The 25,821-nt window shown below is 42.3% G+C and overlaps 1 protein-coding gene across 1 annotated transcript in view; it reads right to left on the bottom strand.

Annotated features, from left to right (window-relative positions):
- Positions 1-25,821, bottom strand: part of LOC309566370 (uncharacterized protein) — an 83,076-nt gene that overhangs the window by 45,213 nt on the left and 12,042 nt on the right. The window contains exon 2 of the mRNA XM_082271497.1: positions 6,799-6,902. Within this exon, the coding sequence (XP_082127623.1) occupies positions 6,799-6,902 (104 nt within the window). The remainder of the gene's footprint in view (positions 1-6,798; positions 6,903-25,821) is intronic.

The following is a 25,821-nucleotide window of genomic DNA, read 5'->3' as shown; positions in this document are numbered from 1 at the left end:
AGAAGTTCTTTGATTATTTAGTGTTTTGTTGCACAATTTTATATTTTTTTTGCACTAATTATTTATACTGTAAAATATTGTATCTAACACTTTTTATATAGCACTGTCAGCACTTTCTGTCTGTTTATATTTATTTATTATTGTTGTTCGCAATTTATGTGGTTTCACTTTTAGCCCCCGTTTACACTGGGGCGACCTGTCAGGCGACCTGGTCGCCTGACAGGTCGCCTTCCATAGAGAAGCTGGGGACCCGTTCTAATAGGAGCGACACAAGTCGCTCCGACTTAGAAAAAGGGTCCGGAGCTTCTTTGGGGCGACCCAGAGCGACCTGCATAGACTTCAATGTTATGAAGTCCGTGCCGGCAGCTCCGAGTTTGCGGGGCGAGCAGCGCGCCGCGACCTATGAGGTCGCCCGGCAAAGTAGCGTCGCCCCAGTGTGAACGGGGCCTTAGCAAGCGCTGTGATTATTAATCCTTTTCAGTGAATTTCTCCCTAATGATATTCCACAATGTATAATGTTAAATTCCTCATGCTTTGTACTTTGACTATCTAGAACATAGCATCATATCATAGCATGCAATGTCAAGCAGCAGCTGCCAAAGCCAGCAGAATATTAGCATGCATAAAGAAAGGGATGTATTCCAGAGATGAGACTATAATCCTTCCACTTTATAAAACTCTGGTCCGACCACATCTGGAGTATTCTGTCCAGTTCTGGTCGCCAGTCTTCAGGAGGGATGTGTTGGAGCTGGAGAGGATCCAGGGAAAGGCAACTAAACTAATTAGGGGATTGGAGGACCTTAATTATGAAGAGCGGCTGCAATCGCTTGATTTATTCTCCTTGGAGAAGAGACGCCTGAGAGGGGACATGATAGCAATTTATAAATATCTCAATGGTGATCTCGGCATAGGAAAAAAGCTATTCAGTCGTAGAGAGTGCATGAGGACTCGAGGGCATACATTGCGATTAGAGGAGAAGCGTTTTAACCTCAGGCAACGTGGGGGGTTCTTTACTGTTAGAGCTACAAGATTGTGGAATACTCTACCACAAGAGGCGGTTTCTGCGGGAAGTATGGTGGCTTTCAAAAGACTCTTAGACGTACATCTCAAGGATCAGAACATTCAGGGCTATGTGAGATGATTACAGCCACACACACCTACACAGGTTGAATTGGATGGACTATTACCTTACCTTTATTCAACCTCACCTACTATGTAACTATGTAACAAGGTTTCTCAACTAGGGTTCCTGCAGGGGTTGCTAGGGGTTCCTTGAGCAATGAGCAATTTCTTCCTCTCAGATAGATTCAAACTGACATTGATCTTTTTAGCTACCTGTAGGGGGTAATTCTTCCCAAAGATCAGAAGTGTAAGGAGCATTCTTCCCACTGATCTTCACACTAATGTATCCGACCTTGCAAATATATACATTTTTAGCAGAGGTTCCCTGAGACCGGAAAGTCATTTCAAGGGTACCTCTGTGTTGAAAAGGTTGAGAAAAGCTGATCTAGATATTCAGATGCTTTGTTATGTCCTCATCTTTTCTGAAACAAAAGGACATTTTGAAAGGCTATAAAAATGTATTGAACAAAAAAAAGCTGATATTGCCCCCGTAACAGAAACTACTTCTTGTAGGCATTTTGTATACGTGACCCCTCTGACCCTGAAATTTATGACTATTTTTCCATACAAAATTGCTTCGCTTGCAATATGTTCACGGGTTTTCTTGCATGAACTGTCTGTTCTAAAATCCCCCTACAAAATTTCAATGATAACCAAATCAGGACTTTGACTAGGACAGTCCATTCTTTTTTTCTTCTTTTTGAGCCATTTCTTGGTAGCTTTGCTAGTGTGCTTTGATCATTATCATGTTGAAAGACTCATTTCTGGTTCATCTTCTGGACAAATGATCTCATAGTCTGGTTAATCACATTTTGATATTTTACAGAATGTATAGTGGACTCAATGACTGCAAGCTGCCCAGGTTCGGAAGCAGCAAAGCAACCCCTAAGGGCTCATTTCCAATTGCAGTGCATTCTAAATAGTGATCCATAGTGAATTTTTCCTCAGGGGCAGTGAGGAGGTGATAGGTTTCCTACTCACTGCCTGTTTTAACTCCTAAAAACCAGCACCACAAACTTGTGCATTGCATGCGGTTGCAGGGTGTTTGTGGTGGACGTCATATAATGTTCTGGGCTTTTTTGTGGTTATACCAGGATGATACCTGCACCTGCAGGCATCATTCTGGAATCACAATTTACAGCAGCTGATGCCCTGTAAAGTAGAAATATTTGAGTGGCTGTACAGCCACTCAACCACTTCTACAGGAGGTGGAAGGGGCTGCCCCCCTCCCACTGCTGCCGCCTTTTGGGAAGCCCAGGACTGCTCCAACTGTTATACACAATGTTAACAGGCGCTTGATCACATATCGAACCAAAGGTCCATATAGTTAAAAGTCATTAATGGCACAGGGGGAGAAAAAGTCCACCATGTAGGGCAGCCATCCAGAAACCAAAAGCCAGGGGTTCCACAGGGCTAAAACAAAGACAAACAGAGGCGCCTCTAAGTGTAGACTTTATGCAACAGGTTTAATGAATAAAATTATGCACTCGCGTTAGTAAGCATATATTCATGCCCATAAAACAAGGTTCCAGTGTGGAGAAGTGTACATCATCCGGTCATGGACATCCGTCCTGCTGGAGCCAAAAATCCTTTTGCTGTGGCCGGCTTGTACAGCAAGGTTAGAACCAGGAAGTAGGCTCTGTGTATTTGCTTGACAGCGAGGCTTGGTGGATAGTCAAACCTGGATGATGTCATCTGCATGCGACACGTAGATACTTGCCGTGAAGAAGGAGCGCAGCTGCCCTCCCCCAGGCAGCAAGCACGCTCGGAAACGCGTTGCATTCAGATGACATCATCCAGGTTCGACTATCCCCCAAGCCTCGCTGTCAAGCAAATACACCGAGCCTCTTTCCTGGTTCTAACCTTGCCGTACAAGCCGGCCACGGCAAAAGGATTTTCGGCTCCAGCAGGACGGATGTCCATGACCGGATGATGTACACTTCTCCACACTGGAACCTTGTTTTATGGGCATGAATATATGCTTACTAACGTGAGTGCATAATTTTATTCATTAAACCTGTTGCATAAAGTCTACACTTAGAGGCGCCTCTGTTTGTCTTTGTTTCTGCTCCAACTGTTAGCTTTGGTTGTATTAAACAGAGTGAAAGGAATTGACATTGTTCCTCTCACTCTTTGACCCCAGAACCTGGAAGCAATAAGGATTTAGTCATTTCCAGTTTTGGTTCCTTGTTTACCTGGCCTGTTACTGGCCAGTAAAGCAGCTAATCAGACCGATCTGTGTCTAATCAGCTGCATTGGAGGCCAGAGGAGAGATCTGGGGTCTAATAGATCCAGGCCAAAAGTGAGTCGTACCCAGGACCACTGCTTCCAATGCTGTCCCCGGCGCGGCATGCTTAACTTGTACGGTTTGGAACACTCCCACTACACAAACAAACCAGCCTGAGAGGTTGAACGTCACATAATTAAGGCTTGGTTTAGTCCCCATTCACACTAGCGTGACTTGTCAGGCGACTTGGTCGCCTGACAAGTCGCGGTGGGTCGCCTGCCATTGATTAGCACAGGACCCGTTCTAATAGGAGCGACACAAGTCGCTCCGACTTAGAAAAAGGGTCCTGTACTACTTTGGGGCGACCTGGAAGCGACCTGCATTGACTTCAAGGATATGAATTCCGTGCATGTCGCGCCGAGTTCGCGGTGCATGATGTGCACCACGACTTCACAGGTCGCCCCGGAAAGTCGTGTCGCCCCTGTCTGAACGGGGTCTTACACCTGAGTTTCCTTGCATCCAATTCGCATAACAGGTGACTGTGACCAGCTCTTAATGGAGCCAGTTCACACTTCTCCATGGCAGCTGCGGAGTGGATTGCACAAGGATCCTGCGTGTCTTTGTCTCTGTTTTAGGTCTGAATTCAGGCAAAAAATATGGCCTAATTTGTCCCTGAAATGGAGAACAGGGAGGCAATGGACCCCCTGTTGTGATCGCATCTGAATTTAGTGTGAGCCCATCCTCAATGTGCCAGTGTGAGTGGGCACCCTAAGTTATCCTTCTGGACACAAGTTTACCTTTATAGAATTTATATACAGTACCTCACAAAAGTGAGTACACCCCTAACATTTTTGTAAATATTTTAGTATATCTTTTTATGTGACAACACTGAAGAAATGACACTTTGCTACAATGTAAAGTAGTGAGTGTACAGCTTGTATAACAGTGTAAATTTGCTGTCCCCTCAAAATAACTCAACACACAGCCATAAATGTCTAAACCACTGGCAACAAAAGTGAGTACACCCCTAATTGAAAATGTGAAAACTGGGCCTGATTAGCCATTTTCCCTCCCTGGTGTCATGTGACTCGTTAGTGTTACAAGGTCTCAGTTGTGAATGGGGAGCAGGTGTGCTAAATTTGGTGTTATCCTCTCACTCTCTCATACTGGTCACTGGAAGTTCAACATGGCACCTCATGTCAAAGAACTCTCTGAGGATCTGAAAAAAAGAATGTTTCTCTACAGAAAGATGCCCTAGGCTATAAGAAGAATGTCAAGACCCTGAAACTGAGTTGCAGCACGGTGGCCGAGACCATACATCGGTTTAACAGGACAGGTTCCACCTAGAACAGGCCACGCCATGGTTGACCAAAGAGGTTGAGTGCACATGCTCAGTGTCATACCCAGAGGTTGTCTTTGGGAAAATAGACGAATGAGTGCTACCAGCATTGCTGCAGAGGTTGAAGGGGTGGGGGGGTCAGCCTGTTAGTGCTCAGACCAAACGCCGCACACTGCATCAAATTGGTCTGCATGGCTGTCTTCCCAGAAGGAAGCCTCTTCTAAAGATGATGCACAAGAAAGCCCGCAAACAGTTTGCTGAAGGCAATCAGACTAAGGAGATGGATTTCTGGAACCATGACCTGTGGCTTGATGAGACCAAGATAAACGTATTTGGTTCAGATGGTGTCAAGCGTGTATGGCAGCAACCAGGTGAGGAGTACAAAGACTAGTGTGTTTTGCCTACAGTCAAGCATTGTGGTGGGATTGTCATGGTTTGGGGCTGCATGAGTGCTGCCGCCACTGGGGAGCTACAGTTCATTGAGGGAACCAGAAATGCCAACACGTACTGTGACATACTGAAGCAGAGCATGATCCCCTCCCTTCAGAGACTGGGCCTCAGGGCTGTATTCCAACATGATAACGACCCCAAACACACCTCCAAGACGACCACTGCCTTACTAAAGAAGCTGAGGTGATGGACTGGCCAAACATGTCTCTAGACCTAACGCCTATTGGGCATCTGTGGGGCATCCTCAAAAGGAAGGTGGAGGAGTGAAGGTCTCTAACATCCACCAGCTCTGTGATGTCGTCATGGAGAAGTGAAGGAGGACTCCAGTGGTAACCTGTGAAGCTCTGGTGAACTTCATACCCAAGAGTGTTAAGGCAGTGCTGGAAAATAATGGTGGCCACACAAAATATTGACTCTTTGGGCCTTATTTGGACATGTACACTTAGGGATGTGCTCACTTTTGTTGCCAGTAGTTTAGACATTAATGTCGGTGCGTTGAGTTATTTTGAGGGGGCAGCAAATTTACACTGTTATACAAGCTGTGCATTCACTACTTTACAATGTAGCTAAGTGTAATTTCTTCAGTGTTGTCACATGAAAATATATAATAAAATATTTACAAAAATGTTAGGGGTGTACTCACTTTTGTGAGATACTGTATATATATGCACAGTAATCCAATATAATGGTATACTTGGGTAATGTAGATCTGATCAGTTTAAATAGTTTCTAGGCAGGGCTATAGACAGTAGAAAAGGAAGGAAATCCTGTTTACGTGGGCTGAATGGAGGAGTGACTGTAACACAGTGACATAGGGTAGATACCAGATAAGCACAGCTGCATGCCATTATATTACAGGAGGCACCGCAGGGGAGGAACATTCCAGAAAACAGAACTACATCAGAGGTAAGGTAGATGGCTACCATCTACCAGCTGGATGGAATGTCGTGAAACACTATCAGAGGCACCTAAGAAATTCAGTCCTTTGACATCTGCAAATAAGCCTCCAAAATGCAAGTGCATGAAAACGGGACCTATAAACATAATGCACTGTTGCGACCTGCATTGACTTCAATGATATGAAGTCCGTGCATGCCGCTCCGAGGTCGCGGTGCGAGCTGCGCACCGCGACTTCACAGGTCGCCCCGGCAAGTCGGTCGCGCCTATGTGAACGGGCTCTAAGTTGCTTGCAGGATTTATTGTTCATTCTGTTTAGTAAATAATGGTCTGTTATCATTGGCTAAACTACCTATTTATTATATTGTAGGTGTTAAACTCTTGTTACCTGCCACATTTTGGTTACATGTGCAATCTGCATAGATTCAGAACATAAATACAAAGATTTCCCTCTAGTAACTGCCAGCTACCTCATTATAGTTGCTGTAACTTGCAATAATCTTCACTCTAAATAACATCACGAACCCATGATCACCATGTATAAATACAAATGTGATCCATATAGTTTTTGCATGCCTTACTAAATTTCTTGCCTTAGCAGCCCTTTTTGTATACCTTTAAATGGGTATCTAAACCCAGAAAACGAATACAGCCACCACATTTTCAAGATGGTAAGCTGGAATAGAATACATTTTTAGTTTTCCGTTCACATATAGACAGTTAAACTATGATGTTAAATAAGTAACATGTAATTGTTCAGTACCTCATCAAGTTCCAACTCGCCAGAAAGCTTACGGACTTCAAGTTTGTATGTTTTGTCATTTATTTTTAAAACATGGCCTTTAATTTTCAGGACACGGTCAACCACTGTATAGAAGAAAAGAACATTTATAAAAACTTACATTAGGGTTTTTAAATTGAATTTATACACACACACAAAAATTATCTATTAACTGTTTTTTGCTTTTTTTAACCAGGTAAATATAAAATATATAAATATTGTATACATATGGTAAATATGTACTGTATATAAACCTAAAATTAAGTTGACGTGAGTTTGACACTTTATCTGGACAGAAAGGGCTTTCTGGTACCATACATTGACTATAGTACTTTTTTTAAGCCACAACAAAAAAAATGTAAAAACACTTTTATATAAAAAAAAATATATCTATATAACCTATCAACATATTCCTGTTACATGCCAGCAGATATGAAGCAAACATTTATTCACAGATAATTCTGATCTTACATAAAGGTAAAGGGGCCTAGATGCAGATACGTGTTCATTTTTTTAGGATCGTTTCACCGTCCTTTTTTACTTACTGTCGTGTAATATGATAAGGGTTTTTTTTTTTTTTTTTCATGATACAGAAATTGTGGGCAGTCTCGAAGTTGCTTTGAATAGTAATATGCAAGATGTGCTGCTCCTGAACACCTAACACGCCAGCCTACAATGGATAATCTAGACCAGCCTTTTTCAACCAGGGTGCCGTGGCACCCCGGTGTGCCTCCTGGGTTCCTCCGGATGCCTTGGCAAAATGGCTAAAAATGGCAACAAATTGCCACAGGTTATTACTTTGTAGAATTGCAACTCTGGGCACTGTGCTGGTCAAGTCACTGGCACCCTGACAACCAGTGACATCATTGGTTGAGAAGGAGAATGACAGCATCCTTATTTACTCCTCCTCTTCCCCTCTCCATCAGCACTGGGGACACATTAGCAAATAGAAGAAGAGAAACTAAGGGAGAAAAGAAACACCAGAATACTAGTCAGTACCAGTTTGCAATAGTGGAGGAATAAATCACTTTTAATGTTAGATTTCCAATGTGTATGGATGTTGCTGCGTTATGTAAAACTATTAGTTGAGGGTTTTTTTTTACATTTTAGAATGGGGTGCCTCGAGATTGTGCAGAATTGTTAAGGGTGCCACAACTGAAAAAAGGTTGAGAAACATTGATCCAGACAGTGGACAGAGCTGTTCACTTTTAAAAAACCTGTAGCATTTGTGTCACTGCATTTCACTATGTGGCAAAAATGAAGCTACATGTCATGCCTGGGACAAATAAAAGTATATTTATGGAGCAAAAAAGAGATTGTAGACCATATTCCCATATATAGCCCCAGCAATGAAAAGTCAAAGCAAAATGTCCATAGGTATACAAATCTACATATTTTAAATTCTCAAGTTCATGGGGTTCCATAAAAAGTATTGCTTCAGTCGGCAGCTCTACCTGAGACAGGAACAAATGTATGGGAGCACAAAAAAGGAGGCATCCCCATTTGTCCCTTTTTTATATTGAGTCTGGGTGGAGTTTAATCTTGTCAACTGTGTTAATACGCTATAAATACACCTGTATAGTCTACGACACGTTTTACAAGTGTTTATCAATTATCGGTGAAGGGAAAAAAAAAAAAAGAACACTTCCCCCTCCTTGATGGATGTCCGGGGTGTGGTTTTTAACGTACATTAAATGTGTGTTAATGCTATAGGTGCATTGGTTCATGTTAGCGTTAGAATATTTTGCAAATGTAGACTTAACTTAGAGCGTGGCTCCAGGTTTGTTGAGAGAGAGAAGGCATCCCCCTCTGGGTGATCGATTTACATTACAAAGACTATACCAACCTTTGTTGCAGGTTCCTGCCCTTTGGTGTTCTGGGGAGGTCATTGTTTGTTTCTATGTGCTGGGTGGGTCTAATGGGAGTGGTTTCATGGTTGTCTGTGGCAGCTGCGGGGCTCTGGTGGGGGGGGCTGCTGGGCCTGCGTCCCTTTGGATGCGTTCCAGTTGGGGGTGTCTCGCTAGGGGTGGCATTGTTGTTGCGGGGGGTGCCGGGGGTCTGGCTTGTGTCTTGTGCGGACTTCTGGGGGGGTTGGTGGGCCGGTCCCACGGGTGGGAGGTGGTGTTTTTGTGGTGTGGTCGGTGCGCGTTCTGTGTGCGGAGCGGCTCCGGGTGGCCGTGCTGCATTGCATTTTCGGAAGGTTGCAGCAGCTGCAGATTGAAAGGGAGGGGTCATTTTTGGTAACATTCACTTACAGTTTGATTTGTGAATATATATTGTTTTTTCTTTGTTTGCTGATTTTTTTCCCCCACGAAAGTGGAGTTAAGCCCCGTACACATGATAAGAAATTTGGCCGGGAAATTTCATCCGACGACCGATCTGCCAATTTTTGGCTTGTTAGTATGGTGCTTTCGACTGCCGACTCCGACTTTTCGGCTGACAAAATCCTGATGCGCAGGCATTAAAATTTTTGTCCTCCGTCAACACACGTCCGATTTTCGTCTCATTAGTACAGATTTCGACGGGGGAAAATCTTATGAGCAAGACTAGGCATGCTCAGAGATGAAAGAACACATAGAAAGCAATCCAACACATGACATCCCTTAAAATAGAATTCTGTCGTACGGGAAAATTTGTGTGCAGTCTAGAGCACATTCCAACCAACAGACACCACTCTGGACAAAAGACGGACGACCGGTCGGCGGAAATTCGTTGCGTGTGTACGAGGCTTAACCCTTTCAGAGTGTCAGCTGTAACATTCAGAAGAATAGATCAGGTAGAGATCCCTTGGGGGTAATGAGGAATGTTTCTCAACCAACTTTTTGCTATCTTATAGTGGGGTTGCTTTACTAAAACTGGAGAGTGCAAAATCTGGTGCAGATCTACACAGAGAAACCAATCCGCTTCCAGGTTGTTTTGTCAAACCTTAACTGAACAAGCTGAAGTTAGAAGCTGATTGGCAACAATGCAGAGCAAAGCAGGTAGAGATTCAGAGTAGGCTGAAGACAAAAGTAGTTGGAGACAAGCTGAAGGTCAGCCAGCAGACTTAGGGGCCGTGCGCACTGTGGGATTTTCTGGGGACTTTTTCCTTCGGCTTTACCTTTTCTATGTAGTGCAAGGGCCTGCCAGATTGCATACAAATTGAACGTGTTTAGGTTTGACCTCATATTATATGGTTTTGGTGGGTCTGGGGGAGGGAGTCTTCAGGGAGTCTTGTAGTGTGTATGGCCCTTATGGAAGAAACCAAGAACAGTTAAAATCTCAATGGGTAATCAATCTAAAAACATGAAAATAGCTAGGCAGGTAGTAAATACAACTTTGATCGGGCACTAACCAAGGGTTCTTAAATTTAATTGTAGTAGTTCTAAAGGCAGAAGTTTTTTTTATCTCAATGCATTCTTTGCATTAAGCTAAAAAACCTTTTGATTGTTATCTGCAAATGATAGTTTGAACATGACAACTTACTTAATATCCTAACATACAAAGTTCTGCTTGATTTTAATTGTTGTACTTCTGCTGTTTTCTACATTGCATTGTTTCTCGGACAACCTGTGCAGCTCCGTTGTATGTCATGTATGTACCTTTGTTAAAAAAGTAATATGCAAGATGATGTTCATTTTGTGAATAAGATCTCAGCTTTCTTGTTGAACCCACATTTAACCACTTCTGAACTGAGCCCATTTCTGACACATGTTGTCTACAAGTTAAAATCTGTATTTTTAGCTAGAAAATTACTTAGAACCCCCAAACATTATATAGATTTTTTTCAGCAAAGACTCTGGAGAATGAAATGGCGGTCATTGCAATTTTTTTTGTCACGCGGTATTTGCGCAGCGGTCTTTCAAATGCCATTTTTTGTGAAAAAAAATAATTTAACTGCATTTAACAAAAAAAAAAAGAAACAGTAAAGTTAGCCCATTTTTTTGTATATTGTGAAATATAATGTTATGCCGAGTAAATAGGTACCTAACATGTTACAGTTTAAAATTGCGCACATCTGCGGAATGGCGAAAAACTAAGGTCAATAAAAATCTCCATAGGCGGAGCTTTAACATTTTTTAATGGTTACCAGTTTGGAGTTACATAGTAGCTCTTTTTTCCCCTTTTTTGTCATATCCCTTGTGACAATAAAGTAATAGGCAGTGACAGGTACTCTTTATGGAGGGATCTGGGGTCAAAAAGACCCCTCCACTGCACTTTAACGTATTCAAAACGCCCAAATCTGCATTTTTTAATAATGACCCTTTTTTTAAATCGGCGGTGACGTTGAACATGATTGGAGACCCGATCAAAGCCAAATCCGGACGTGCCGGCTGGTTGCTCGGGTCTTCCGGTGGGACGGGAGACCTGGGCAGAGTCGTGGAAGGCGGCGGGAGAGGGAGGGACATCTCCCCCCTGCTCGCTCGGCTCTAAAAAACAGTACCGGGTGCAGGCACCTCCCCGGTACAACCACTCCTTCAAGCCTTCTTCAACCACTTCTTCAATCTCTATGGCCTAAGATACCAGGAGCTACAAGCATTTTATCACTTCAGTTTCATGAGTTTTAACAGTGCCATATTTAAATTGAGAAAGCATCTTATCACACTGATCTTGGTGTGGTCAGATGCTTTAAGGGCAGAGGAGAGATCTAGAGTCTAATGGACCCCAATTAATTATAATTTTTAATAATTTTTTTTAATTATTGCTATTGTAGGAGATATTTACATTCCCTGCGAACACAATAAAAGTGATTTAAAAGAAAAAAATGAAAGGGAAGATGTAAAAATAAAATTAAAAAGCAAAAAAAACATAAATTAAAGCTCCCCCTGTCCCCTCGTGTTTTCGCGCAAAGGCGAACGCAAGCAGCTTGTGTAGTATGTAAACAGCAATTGCACCATGCATGTGAGGTATCACTGCGAATGTCAGATCGAGGGCAGTTATTCTAGCAGTAGACCTCCTCTGTAAATCTAAAGTGGTAACCTGTAAACGCTTTAAAAAGCTTTTAAAAATGTACGTAGTTTGTCGCCGCTGCACGGGCGTGCGCAATTTAAACAGCATGTCATGTTTGGTATCTATGTAATCAGGATAAGATGATCTTTTATATCTTACCAAAAAATTGGGCAATATATTGTGTATTTGTGCAATAAATGTAAAAAAAAATGGTACTTTCCAAAGAAATTGTATTTGGAAAATCTCTGCAAAAATATTGTGAAAAAAAGATTGCAACACCCACCATTTTATTCTGTAGGGCCTCTGCTTTAAAAATAAATATATATAATGTTTGGGGGTTCAAAGTAATTTTCTAGTAGAAGAAAATAATTTTTTCATGTAAACAAAAAGTGTCAGAAAAGTCTTGGTCTTAAACTGGTTAGAAGAGTGGGTAATGTGTGGCATAAGCTTCTAATATTAGGCATAAAATACCAGGACAATTCATACACCCCCCCAAATGACCCATTTTTGGAAAGTAGACACCCCAAGCTATTTGCTGAGAGGCATATTGAGTCCATGGGATATTTTCTATTTTGCCAGATGTTTGGGAAAATTACAGTTTTATTTATTTTATTTTTTTACACAAAGTTGTCACTTAAATGATATATTGCTTAAACATGCCATGGGTATATGTGAAGTTACACACCAAATGCATTATGCTGCTTCTCCTGAGTACAGGGATACCACATGTGAGACTTTTTGGTGTCTAGTCGCGTACAGGACCCCGAAAACCAATCACCGCATTCAGGCTTTCTAAGGGCGAAAATTGTTGATTTCACTCCTCACTACCTATCACAGTTTCGGAAGCCATGAAATGCCAAGCTAGCTATCTTGGCCTCCAAAACTGTGATAGGTAGTGAGGAGTCAAATTAAAAATGTACGCCCTTATAAAGCCTGAAGGCTAGGATTGGTTTTCGGGGTCCTGTACGCGGCTAGACTGACAAAAAGTCTAACACAAAGAGGGGAATACTTGGCATCAGTAGACATCCAAGATGCTTATGTATATACAGTATCTCACAAAAGTGAGTACACCCTTCCCATTTTTGCATTTATTTCATTATATCTTTTCATGTGACAACACTGAAGAAATGACACTTTGCTACAATGTAAAGTAGTAAATGTGTACAGCTTGTATAAAAGTGTAAATTTGCTGCCCCCTCAAAATAACTCAACACACAGCCATTAATGTCTAAAACGCTGGCAACAAAAGTGAGTACACCCCTAGGTGACAATGTCCAAATTGGGCCCAAAGTGTCAATATTTTGTGTGGCAACCAATATTTTCCAGCACTGCCTTAACCCTGTTGGGCATGGAGTTCCCCAGAGGTTCACAGGTTGCCACTGGAGTCCTCTTCCACTCCTCCATGGTGACATCACGGAGCTGGTGGATGTTAGAGACCTTGCGATCCTCCACCTTCCGTTTGAGGATGCCCCACAGATGCTCAATAGAGTTTAGGTCTGGAGACATACTTAGCCAGTCCATTACCTTTACTCTCAGCTTCTTTAGCAAGGCAGTGGTCGTCTTGGAGGTGTGTTTGGGTTCGTTATCATGTTGGAATACTGCCCTGCGACCCAGTCTCCAAAGGGAGGGGGTCATGCTCTGCTTTTGTATGTCAAAGCACATGTTGGCATTCATGGTCCCTCAAAGAGCTGATGCTCCCCAGTGTCGGCAGCACTCATGCAACCCCAGACCATGACACTCCCACCACCATGCTTGACTGTAGGCAAGAAACACTTGTCTTTGTAAATAAATACAGTGGTGCGCTACTCACAGACTGTGAACAATGTCATTGCTCACAGACTTTGAGTAGCGCACCACTGTATTTATTTACCTTTATATACGTGACAAGTTTTATGAGTGCTTGTATTAGTGGAAGCATCAACTCACATAACTAATAGTTACCTTTTATTGTCTAGAGCAGCGCACCTGTTTCTTATTCCTTTTTTTACATTTGTCTTTGTACTCCTCACCTGGTTGCTGCCATACACGCTTGACATCATCTGAACCAAATAAGTCTATCTTGGTCTCATCAGACCACAGGACATGGCTCCAGTAATCCATGTCCTTAGTTTGCTTGTCTTCAGCAAACTGTTTGCGGGCTTTATTGTGCATCATCTTTAGTAGAGGCCTCCTTCTGGGATGACAGCCATGCAGACCAATTTGATGCAGTGTGCAGCGTATGGTCTAAGCACTGACAGGCTGACCTCCCACCCCTTCAACCTCTGCAGCAATGCTGGCAGCACTCATACATCTATTTCCCAAAGACAACCATCTGGATATGACGCTGAGCATGTGCACTCAACTCCTTTGGTCGACCATGGCGATGCCTGTTCTGAGTGGAACCTGTACTGTTAAACCGCTGTATGGTCTTGGCCACCGTGCTGCAGCTCAGATTAAGGGTCTTGGCAATCTTCCTATAGCCTAGACCATCTTCATGAAAAGCAACAATTCTTTTTTTTAGATCCTCAAAGAGTTCTTTGCCATAAGGTGCCATGTTGAACCTCAAGTGACCAGTATGAGAGAGTGAGAGCGATAACACCAAAGTTAACACACCTGCTCCCCATTCACATTGGGTACGGAAAATGGCTAATTGGGCCCAATTTGGACATTTTGACTCAGAGGTGTACTCACTTTTGTTGACAGCGGTTTTGACATTAATGGCTGTGTTGAGTTATTTTGAGGGGACAGGAAATGTACACTATTATACAAGCTGTACACTCACTACTTTACATTGTAGCAAAGTGTCATTTCTTCAGTGTTGTCACATGAAAAGATATAATAAAATATTTACACAAATGTGAGGGGTGTACTCACTTTTGTGAGATACTGTATTCCCATTTAAAAACCTCAGCAATTCTTCCTGCGCTAGGCAGTAGGAGACAAACACTTTTAATTTGTCACATTGCCATTTGGCCTATCCACTGCACCCAGAATATTCTGCATCTCTTTTTGTCCTCTTAAAAAAACTCAATCAAAGGGCATTCAGGTAACTGGGTACATAGACAACCTTCTGCTGAACAAATCATCTCCTCTTCAACTATTTGAAAACATCCAAAAGGGACTTTTCAGATGCTTCAGGCCTTTGGTTGGGTATTCTTCTTTGTAAGTCTGCTCTCCAACCTTCCCTTCGTTTAGAATATTTATATTTTTGCATCTGTCCAGAATGAGGCCTTTTTTACAGAAAACAATACCCTCTCTGTATGATCTCGTGCTCAGATATTAAGGTCAAAGAAAGATTCTCTATATGAGCTCTGGGCCCCTTGGTAGCTTAATGTGAAGCTGATCCCTTTGCTCAATTTTATTAAAAGCCTCTCCAATGCAAAATTTTGTTGCCCTGGAACAAGCACACTTCTTTTGAAGGAGCTTTTCAGCCAAGAAAGGAACTCTATTGCGGAGTGGATATCCAATCCAGCCTTGGCAATTGGGGTATTGTTTCTACCACCTCCATGAAGGATAATAACAACAGATGCCAGTCTCAGAAGTTGGACAGGAGTGTTCTTATCCCTCACAGCTCAGGAAACATGGTAACTCAAGGAAGCCAAAATCCCTATCAAATTCCTGAAGCTCAGAGTGATAACACTAGCTCAGAATCACTGGACCCCCTTTATTTAGGGTCACCCAATCAGGGTGTAGTCACTTAATCAGACAATGCCATGACTGTGGATTATATCATCCACCAAACAAGTACCAGGAGTCAGACAGCCTTAATGGAAGCAGGTCTGATCATCTCATGGGTGGAGAAACACTGACCAGCTATCTCTGCTGTTCACATCCAATCGGAAGGTGGATTATCACAGCCATCACTTCCTGGACCAAGGAGAATGGACCCTTCATCCTGACATCTTCAATCTCCTATGTCAGACCAATATTGAGTGGGAGCAAATACCGGGGGAGGAGCCTACATGGCGCGTGTGTGAGCGCCGGGTGCAGCTGCATTGCAGCTCACCATGAAGCGACAGAGCTCTGAGCTGTAGCCGCCTCGCTGCCCCGCTCCCGTGTTCATCACCACTAGCTTGGACACTCATGGGCCGCTCCCTCCCGCCCTTTATATTGGCGGGGACTTCAGGACACCTTGGTTGGTATGTGGAGGCCCGCCACGGTCCTGCTAGTGGAAGCCGTAAGAATGAGCGGCATCGAGCAGACAAGGAGGGAGTAACTCTCTGACCCAGTCCTATACACCACACCATCCACAGCACTTCTGGCTGATCCAGGCTCCGGTGCTCAGTGGCAGTGAAGCAGTGTTGGAGATCTGGATGTAGTGCAGGTGCGAGAGGAGACATTGCTCAAATCACCTGTGACCCACTTGATCACTGCGATATGGTGGACCAGTGTTGACATAAGTAGCAGTGTTGGCACAAAGGGGAGGCACAAGAGGTCGGATAACCTCCTGAGGAGAAGGAGGGGTAATCTGCCTTGGTGACCGGAACCCACACGCAGCTGTGGAGAACCAAATGGATGAAGGACCAGAATAGTGGTCAGGAGGACCCTAAACTGAAAAGGACAATAAGAAGAGCATGTAAGTTCTAAAGTGTACTAATTTGGGTGACAGCCATTTCCCTCCGCCGATTCTACACATAATGCGGTGAGAATTTTTGGTTTCTTTCCTTTAGTGACCTCACTCCTCTTTTTTTCCTTTTTTTTTTCCTCCTTCACTGGCCCTTCACTGGACCTACTCTCTCTTTTTCGAAAATGTGGATGTAATTCTAAGGCTGTAATCCATGCAAATATGCTGGGGAAAGATGACTACCTGTTGAGATGATCTTCCATCACTTTTGGGATAGAAACTGAGAGATTTACTAAAAGGGACTGACAACTCCCAACGGGGGCAGTAAGCAGAAGCCCAAGCTAGAGAGGCAAGTCAGCTAGGGGCGGTGCGACCGCAAAGTTACCTAAAGTGAGTGCCAATCCTGGTACAATTAAAACATTTATGCTACAAGAAGACAAAATAGAAAAATTGCCCCTCCCCAGAGAAATCACAAGGAACACGCTGGAAACATGGAAGTAAAGGAAAAAAGTAGTCAAATTAGGACATCAATAGGACCAGACTCCGTGGATCAAAATAGATAAGATCAAGAACCTGGATGTTGACGATGGGCTAGACTGCAACACAGGACAAATGCAGAACAAACATCAAGCAATCAACTGCCCACAAAGGGGGAAATGGCTGTCACGTTAGCAGCACTAGAAAAATCCCTAAAAACAGAATTAGCAACAATTCGTACAGATTTGGTTCATCTACTATCCCGAGTCGAAGATCTGGAAAAGAGACAAGATAGTCACATACAGATAATAAGGGATTTAAAAAGAGCGGTAAAAGAACTAAAAATGGAACACAGAAATCTCGCTTTTAAAATGGAAGAGATTACATGGTCTACCAGAACAGACACATGGTGAGATATATGATAAAATAATTTTTTTTTTAACCCTCTGCTCTGCAGAGGAGAAGCAGATAACGATCGAGAGAAAACTTCGGCTCGGGAGACCAAAAACCATCCCAGTGGATATCCCAGAGATGTCATCATAAGATTTCAGTTACTCAAAAAAGGCCCAGATCTGGGAGAATCTAAAAAGGAAGCCATCAATAAAATACGAAGGTGTAAATATACAGATTTTCACAGCCCACGTTAAGAAGAAGGAGGCTACTAAAACCACTAGTGGAGTCGATGCAAAAACAAGGAATACGGTATCACTGGGGCCTTCTAGCCTGTCTGATAGGCAGAAGAGATGATTATACAGCCAGACTTAGATTCCCAGAGGAAACTCTGGATTTCTGTGGAAAATTGGATATTCCTATACCAAAAATGCCAGGCTGGGCCGATGAGGTTGATACAGAAGAGACAACTCAAGAAGAGGAACAGTGGCGGTTAGCCTCAAAGAAAAGAAACTAAACTTTGGAGTGGATTAGGAGTGGGCTAGGGGGGTGGCTGGGGGGCGGTAAGATGACAGAGAGCATTAGACAGCAACTTAGCTGGACTCAAATATCTTTCCCGAGAGGGGGATAAAAAAGTTCACATGCGGGCAAGTAGAGCATCACCCTGAGGCAGAGGGTGGGGAGTGCCAATGGGTCAATCCACCAACTACTTCAAGACTTGGAGATGGTCAGATCAAGACCATGCAGAGGGGGGAAGGGGGGAGAAAACAATAATGTGTTAACTCCATGGTAATATTTAATGATGTCGCTTCCCTTACTGAACCTAGTTTTAAACCCTTGCAGAAATCTCTTAGGAGATGCCTTCTTTCCCTTACCTTAACACGCCTAATAAAAGACACGAGGTATTAGAAGTGCTTAGATATAATAATGCCAGTATAGTATTTTTACAGAAGACATACATTGCACAAGATACAAATGTGAAAATATACTCAAAATATTACCCGACATGGTACTATGGAGATTCACCAACTAGGAGAGCTAAGGGGGTACCAATTGGTCTAGCAAAAGACGTGAGGGTTTCCCCTTGAGGAAAGATTGGTTGACCCAGATGGCTGATACATTTTCCTGAAGGGTTAACTACAGGGTATGGACTGCACTTTGGCAAATATTTACTGCCCAAACAAAAATCAGAGAGGGTATTTAAGAAAAATACTAGACAAGCTGACTTCCTTCTTGCAGAGGGCTTTAACTTCTGCATGGATGCAACTTTGGACTGTACATCGAGTGCGCAGGCGATGGGTGGACATCAACATCCTGGGGAGAGGGATTATTGCTTCCATTTCCACTGCACTCTATGAACTGAACGTACTCTTATGTATTCAAGACTAGATTATATAATGATAGAACACAGGTTGATAGAAGCAGTTGTTAGTACATTAATAGGGACAATGACCATATCTGATCATGCCCCAATTATTATGGAAATAAAACTCCCTGGGTCTCAGAAGAAAATAAATACCTGGAGAATGAATGAAGATCTGATACAGGATGAAGAGGTAGGAAAAAGGATAGAGAAAGAACTGGAACAATATTTCTTATAGAACGAAACCCCAGATATCTCCGTAGCTACAACATGGGAGGCACATAAAACATATATTAGAGGAATAGTTATCTCAATAGGCTCCAGAAAAAAAAAAAAAGGAAAGAACCATACATATAAATAAATTAATAACAGAGATACATGAGCTAGAACAGAGACATAGAAAGAGCATGGAGGAGGGGATACAAAACGTTCTAGTATCAAAAAGGGATATTAAGGACATCCTGCTTCAAAATCCACTATTGCCAGGTGGCTAAGACAACTCATCTCAAGCGCTTACACTCTGAAAGGATACGGTAGCTCCAGCCCTCTTACAGTTCCTTGAAAAAGTATTCATACCCTTTGAAATTTTTCCACATTTTTTCATATTACAACCCTAAACGTAAATGTATTTTATTGGGATTTGACCAACACAAAGTGGCATATAACTGTGAAGTGGAAGGAAAATGCTAAATAGTTTTCCATATTTTTTTACAAATAAATATCGGAAAAGTGTGGCGTGCATTTGTATTCCGCCCCCTTTTCTCTGATACCCCTAAGTAAAATCTAGTGAACCAATTGCCTTCAGAAGTCACCTAATTAATAAATAGGGTCCACCTGTGTGTAATTTAATCTCAGTATAAATACAGCTGTTCTGTAAAGCCCTCAGAGGTTTATTAGAGTACCTTAGTGAACAAAGAGCATCATGAAGGCCAAGGAACACACCAGACAGGTTAGGGATAAAGTTGTAAAGAAGTTTAAAGTAGTTAGGCTATAAAAAAAATAGCCCATGCTTTGAACATCTCACAGGCACTGTTCAATCCATCATCTGAAAATGGAAAGAGTATGGAAGAATTTGCAAACCTATCAAGACATGGCCATCCACCTAAACTGACAGGAAAGCATTAATCAGAGAAGCAGCCTCGAGGCCCATGGTAACTCTGGAGGAGCTACAGAGATCCACAGCTCAGTTGGGAGAATCTGTCAACAGGACAGCTATTTGTCGTGTACTCCACAAATCTGACCTTTATGGAAGAGTGGCAAGAAGAAAGCCATTATTGAAAGAAAGCCATAAGAAGTCCTGCTTGCAGTTTGCGAGAAGCCATGTGGGGGACACAGCAAACGTGTAGAAGAAGGTGCTCTGGTCAGATGAGACCAAAATTTAACTTTTCGGCCTAAAAGCAAAACGCTTTGTGTGGCGCAAAACTAACACTGCACATCACCCTGAACACACTATCCATCATGTTGTGGGGATGTTTTTCTTCAGCAGGAACAGGGAAGTTGGTCAGAGTTGATAGGAAGATGGATGGAGCCAAATACAGAGCAATCTTAGTAGAAAGCCTGTTAGAGTCTGCAAAAGACTTGAGACTGGGGTAGAGGTTCATCTTGCAGCAGGACAGCAACCCTAAACATACAGCCAGAGCTACAATAGAATGGTTTAGATCAAAGCATATGCATGTGTTAGAATGGCCCAGTCAAAGTCCAGACCTAAATCCAATTGAAAATCTGTGGCAAGACTGGAAAATTTCTGTTCACAGACACTCTCCATCCAATCGGATAGAGCTTGAGCTATTTTGCAAAGAATAAGAAGCAAAAATGTCACTCTCTAGATGTGCAAAGCTGGTAGAGACATACCCCAAAAGATTTGCTGCTGTAATTGCAGTGAAAGGTGGTTCTACAAAGTATTGACTCAGGGGGGCTGAATACAAATGCACGCCACACTTTTCAGATATTTGTAAAAGATTTTGAAGACCATTTATAATTTTTCTTCCACTTCACAATTATGTGCCACTTTGTGTTGGTCTATAACATAAAATCCCAATAAATACATTTACGTTTTTGGTTCTAACATGTAAATATGGAAAATGTCATGGGGTATGAATACTTTTTCAAGGCACTGTAGGTCTTGTACAGGCACCATTTTAATCTGTGTCTGTTTTGGAAATGGCAGCGTGAGTAGAGCTCAATCTGGGTACTTCACAAATATGAAGTAAGGTCAGCAGAATGTCTGAAATGAAGTAAATGAACCTTGTTACATTAAAAATATCCATTGTATCTTTGTTCCTTGAGAGCATTAATTTAGGGTGTACTGGTACCCATGTAAATGCTCCCGATACTTTGCAGCGTAATTTGAGTCAATACAAAATGAACGGCGCAAATCCCACTGCAAAGAATTGCATGCGATTTGAACAGGAATTAGGTGCGATTCCTGTCTGAATCACATGCAATTTCCCCCACTTCTCCTCTATGTGTGTGCACATGTGCGTGTGTATAGAAAGCGGCATTTAGTGGGCAGCTTATTAAAAAATATGTTAGAACTCACCATACATATATGGCCAAATGCAAAATCTGCTTAGGTGTCCCGGTTACGCCGTTAATAGCAAATTCCCGGTTACGCCGTTAATAGCTGAAGGTGCTCACATGGCTGTAGAGGAGTTCCGTCCCCTAGCTGACATCACTTCCGCCCTATACCCATGGGGTCCCTGAACTTCTACTCCAGCCCTGTGCACACACACACACGAGCAGTAGGGGAACAGGAATGCGGTGCGATTCCCCCCAACTTCTCTGGTGTGTGTGTGTGTGTGTGTGTACAGAAAGGGAAAAGCAACATCTATTGGGCAGTTTATTAAAAATGTTAGAACTCACTGTACCTATTCTGGCCAAATAGAAAATCTGCATTTTTTTTTGTATTGACGCAATCAGACCGCTAAGTATTGGTACACGGTATCTGCGAGTACTTGACCGAAAGTATCAGTACTTGTTCTCGCCGATAAAAAGACTGGTATTGGTGCAATCCTTAATCAATTCCATTTCATATGCTGAGTCCATCTTAGATACCCACTCCAAATGAGGGCTACGGTGCGTTGGCACATTTCCTGGAGGGCACCTATTGTCATCATCCCAGAACCCTGACCCTCTGCACGCCCTGTGATCCTCTAGACACAGCTGATCACCAATCAAGGTAAAGGGCAAATAACTGGCGACCCCAGCATAAGGAACAAACTATTCAGAGAAAGGGAATACAATACGACACGTGGACACTCACTAAAACTAGAGGAAAGGCGGTTTAACCTTAAAGTGCGTAAGGGGTTCTTCACTGTAAGAGCAGAAAGGATGTGGAATTCTCTTCCACAAGCAGTGGTATCAGCAGGGAGCATCGATTGTTTCAAAAAACTATTAGATGGGCACCTTAAAGACCACAACATACAGGGTTATACAATGTACGGTTAACAGCAAACACACACACACATCATAGGTTGAACTGGATGGACTGATGTCTTTTTTCAACCTCTCTAACTATGTAACTATATAACAGTGGGCATTTGGCATGTGATCAGCTGTGTCCAATGACAGCTGCTCATCAGTGCCCTGATTATCAGTGCAGCCCCATCAGTGCCTCCCCATCGGTGCCCAACAGTGCAGGTTATCAGTGTCCACCAGTGCAGCCTCATCACTGTACATCAGTGAAAAAGAAGAATTATTTATTTCCAAAATTTTATAACAGAAACAAAGAAAAATGCTTTTTATTTTTTTAAATTTTGGGTCTTTCTTTCAAAATAAAAAACCCAGTGGTTATTAAAAACCAACAAAAGAAAGTGGTATCTTTCTCAAAAAAATTATAAAAAAGTAATATATGTACAGTGTTGCATGACCTTGCAATTATCATTCAAAGTGCTGAAAATTGGCCAAGTGGTTTGTTGGGAATCCTCTTGTCTGTGAGTTTGTGATACATACATGGAATTTTATCCCGGAAAGGAGTAATAGGTGGGCACAAGCTCCAGATGTGTGACATCGAGCCAAGTGATGTCAAGAATCTCCAGCAAGTATCAAGATTCAGGGTTCATCCTGTGCAGAATTGTGGGGCATCTGTACCAATAAGATAAAATCTTATAATTACATTCCTCCATTCTAGCCAATATAGGCATTTTATGTAAATGTCAGTATTTTATAAGTCTACATCTTCTGAATTCTTAGTAAGTCACTGACCTAGAACTAGTATGCCAAAGGTAAGCTAAAAAACACTGACCTGGTCAAAGACTCTGTAAGTGAAGAAACTGAATAATGGTTTTGGCTGATTTTATTTGACTTTAATGTTTGCAATTTTATTTAATTTTCAATTTATAGCATACAGTCCCTGTTTTTTTAATTATGGCACAACGGGGATAGGGATGTAAACAAACCCATGGCTTCTCTAGCAGATGCAGATTTGTATACATTTTTCAGAGCCAGGTTCAGACACTGCAACAGAAATGATTTAGGTGGCTACATGCTGAGGGATACGGGCATGGAGCCTCCCTTATGGAGACCATTTTATCCAGCCTGAATGACAAGTTCAATCACACTGTCCAGGACCTGAGGCAGATGCTCCTTATTCAGGTATAGCAATCAGATGGGTGAGGCGGAGGAGGGGGACATTACTGCAACATATTGCCGTTTATTGTGGTTTGTCTATTAAGTACATTTTTAATTTTATTTTGGACTTTGCAGCTCTTCTTGTCAGCCCTGATGGGCTTGGAGAATTTCAGAATTTGTCATTGTCCTCTCTGGTCCCCATTAGTATTATTTTTTTCTTTGGACATCTTGCCCAGGTGGTATTTTGGCTTCTCTTTTGAACACACAAATATTACTTGGATTCTTTTGTTGTGATGTATTTTCAATATTAAAGCGGAGTTCCACCCTGGCAATACTTTTTTTAATAAAAATACCCCCGGGACAGTCAGGGCTAGTACATTCCACAATGGCTAGCCTCTGATCTGTCCCGGGTTGCACTTACCTTTTAGGACAAATACTTACCTTGAAAAAGTATTCTCCAGCGCTGCCATCTCAGGTGTGGGCAGCTTGAAGCCAGCGCGATCCTCTTCGGCGTCCTCTTCCGTCTTCTTCGGTCCCACGATGCACTGCACCGGCCCTGCCGTCACTTCCAGTGCGCGCGCGTCATCCCTCCACAGCTTCTGGGCATGCCCAGAAGCTGTTTAGAAGGGAATGACGCGCGCGCCCCGGAACTGACGTCGGGGCCGGTGCAGGCGCAATGATTCCTGGGAGCGATGACGTTCAGCTCCCAGGAATCATTGCAAAGCCAGGAAGTGACGAATCGTCGTGGCAGCCGAGGGGAGGAAGAAGGAAGTAAGGTAAGTATATTTTCTTCTCTACGAGGTAAGATTCAGGGTTCATCCTGTGCAGAATTGTGGGGCATCTGTACCAATAAGATAAAATCTTATAATTACATTCCTTCATTCTAACCAATATAGGCATTTTATGTAAATGTCAGTATTTTATAAGTCTACATCTTCTGAATTCTTAGTAAGTCACTGACCTAAAACTAGTATGCCAAAGGTAAGCTAAAAAACACTGACCTAGTATTGACCTAGTACTGACGTCGGGGCCGGTGCAGGCGCAATGATTCCTGGGAGCGATGACGTTCAGCTCCCAGGAATCATTGCAAAGCCAGGAAGTGACGAATGGTCGTGGCCGCCGAGGGGAGGAAGAAGGAAGTAAGGTAAGTATCTTTTCTTCTCTACGAGGTAAGAAAAAAAAAAAATGCGATTATACATTTGTTTTTCAGGTGACCCGGAGCGAGAAGATGGAGGCAAGTATAAATTTAGGGTGGAACTCCACTTTAAGTTAGGGGGTGCCTCTGCCCTGTTCGGTGGGCCTGGGCTATCTGAGTGTCCTTTGCATCATTTTCCAAAAATACTTTTGGGATCATCATATTCTGTTGATTTTAGAGACTGGTTTGGGGCAATGTTGTAAACCTGTTCCATCTTTTCTAAAAAAAAAAAAGTTTCTGTCTTTGTTATAGCACCCAGCTCCTGATTAATCTATTGATATGAAACATGTCCAGCATGAGGCATTTCTCATGCCTATGTTATGTTGACCATCTCCACAATTGATGTATAGAGGTTTTGTTTTGTTTTTTAAATCAAGAAAAGTTTTTTAAACAAGCATACATAAAAACCATAACACCAAAAACAGATATGTTCCAGAAGATAAGAATTAAAACGATCTGAAAAAATCATCACTTCACCAAAAACAATCCAACAGTGTATAAACACAATGATACCTATAATAAAGGATACAGCAGGGTTAGGGGAATCAAGATAATTGCAGGAGTTCCTAAGCTCTGGCTTGACAGTTTGTTTAAGGCATCATGAATAAGGAAGGGGCGGGGATGCACGCATCAATCTATAACCAAATCAATAGGAGATAGGCCAGAGACTGCTAGCCAGTCTCCCCACAACAACTTCTCAAGTTTTCCCGGACATCCTCTGTGTTTAAAAATAACTTATTTCTAGTCTGAGAGTGTCACCCATTTGAGTAACCCATTCCCTGTATGTCGGGGATTGATCAGATTTTTAACCACTTAAGCCCCATCCCTATTTCAGACACTTTTTGTTCACAAGTTAAAATCAGTATTTTTTCCTAGAAAACTACTTAGAACCCCCAAACATTATATATATTATTTTAGTAAAGACTCTGGAGAATCAAATGGCGGTCATTGCAATATTTTTTGTCACGCGGTATTTGCGCAGCGGTCTTTAAAACGCCATTTACAAAAAATCACATTTAAAAAATACTAAACAGTAAAGTTAGCCCGTTTTTTTTTTTTTTTGTATATTGTGAAAGATGATGTCACGCTGAGTAAATAGATACCCAACATGTTACGGTTTAAAATTGCGCGCACCCGTGGAATGGCGACAAACTACGGTCAATAGAAATCTCAATAGGCGACGTTTTACATTTTTTTAACGGTTACCAGTTTAGAGTTAGAGTGTAGCTCTTTTTTTTTTTAATCATTGCTCACGCTCTGGCGATGAACAGCGATTTCATTTGCGGCTCGACTTCCGTATACGTTTTTTTTTTTTGTGCACAAACTAACGGTGACGGCTAAAATGTTTTTTTTTTCCTATTTATTTTAGTTTTTTTTTAACTTTATTACAGGTTTTTAAAAAAAAAAAAAAATCTGATCACTTTTATTGCTGTCACAAGCAATGTAAACATCCCTTGTGACACCAATATGCACTGACAGGTACTCTTTATGGAGGGATCGAGGGTCTAAAAGACCCTAGACCCCTCCACTACACTTGCA

The sequence above is a fragment of the Pelophylax lessonae genome (assembly GCF_965119305.1).
Source record: "Pelophylax lessonae genome assembly, chromosome: 11".
Taxonomy (NCBI): domain Eukaryota; kingdom Metazoa; phylum Chordata; class Amphibia; order Anura; family Ranidae; genus Pelophylax; species Pelophylax lessonae.
Note: the sequence above shows the minus strand (reverse complement) of the source record. Positions and strands in the feature narration are given on the sequence as shown.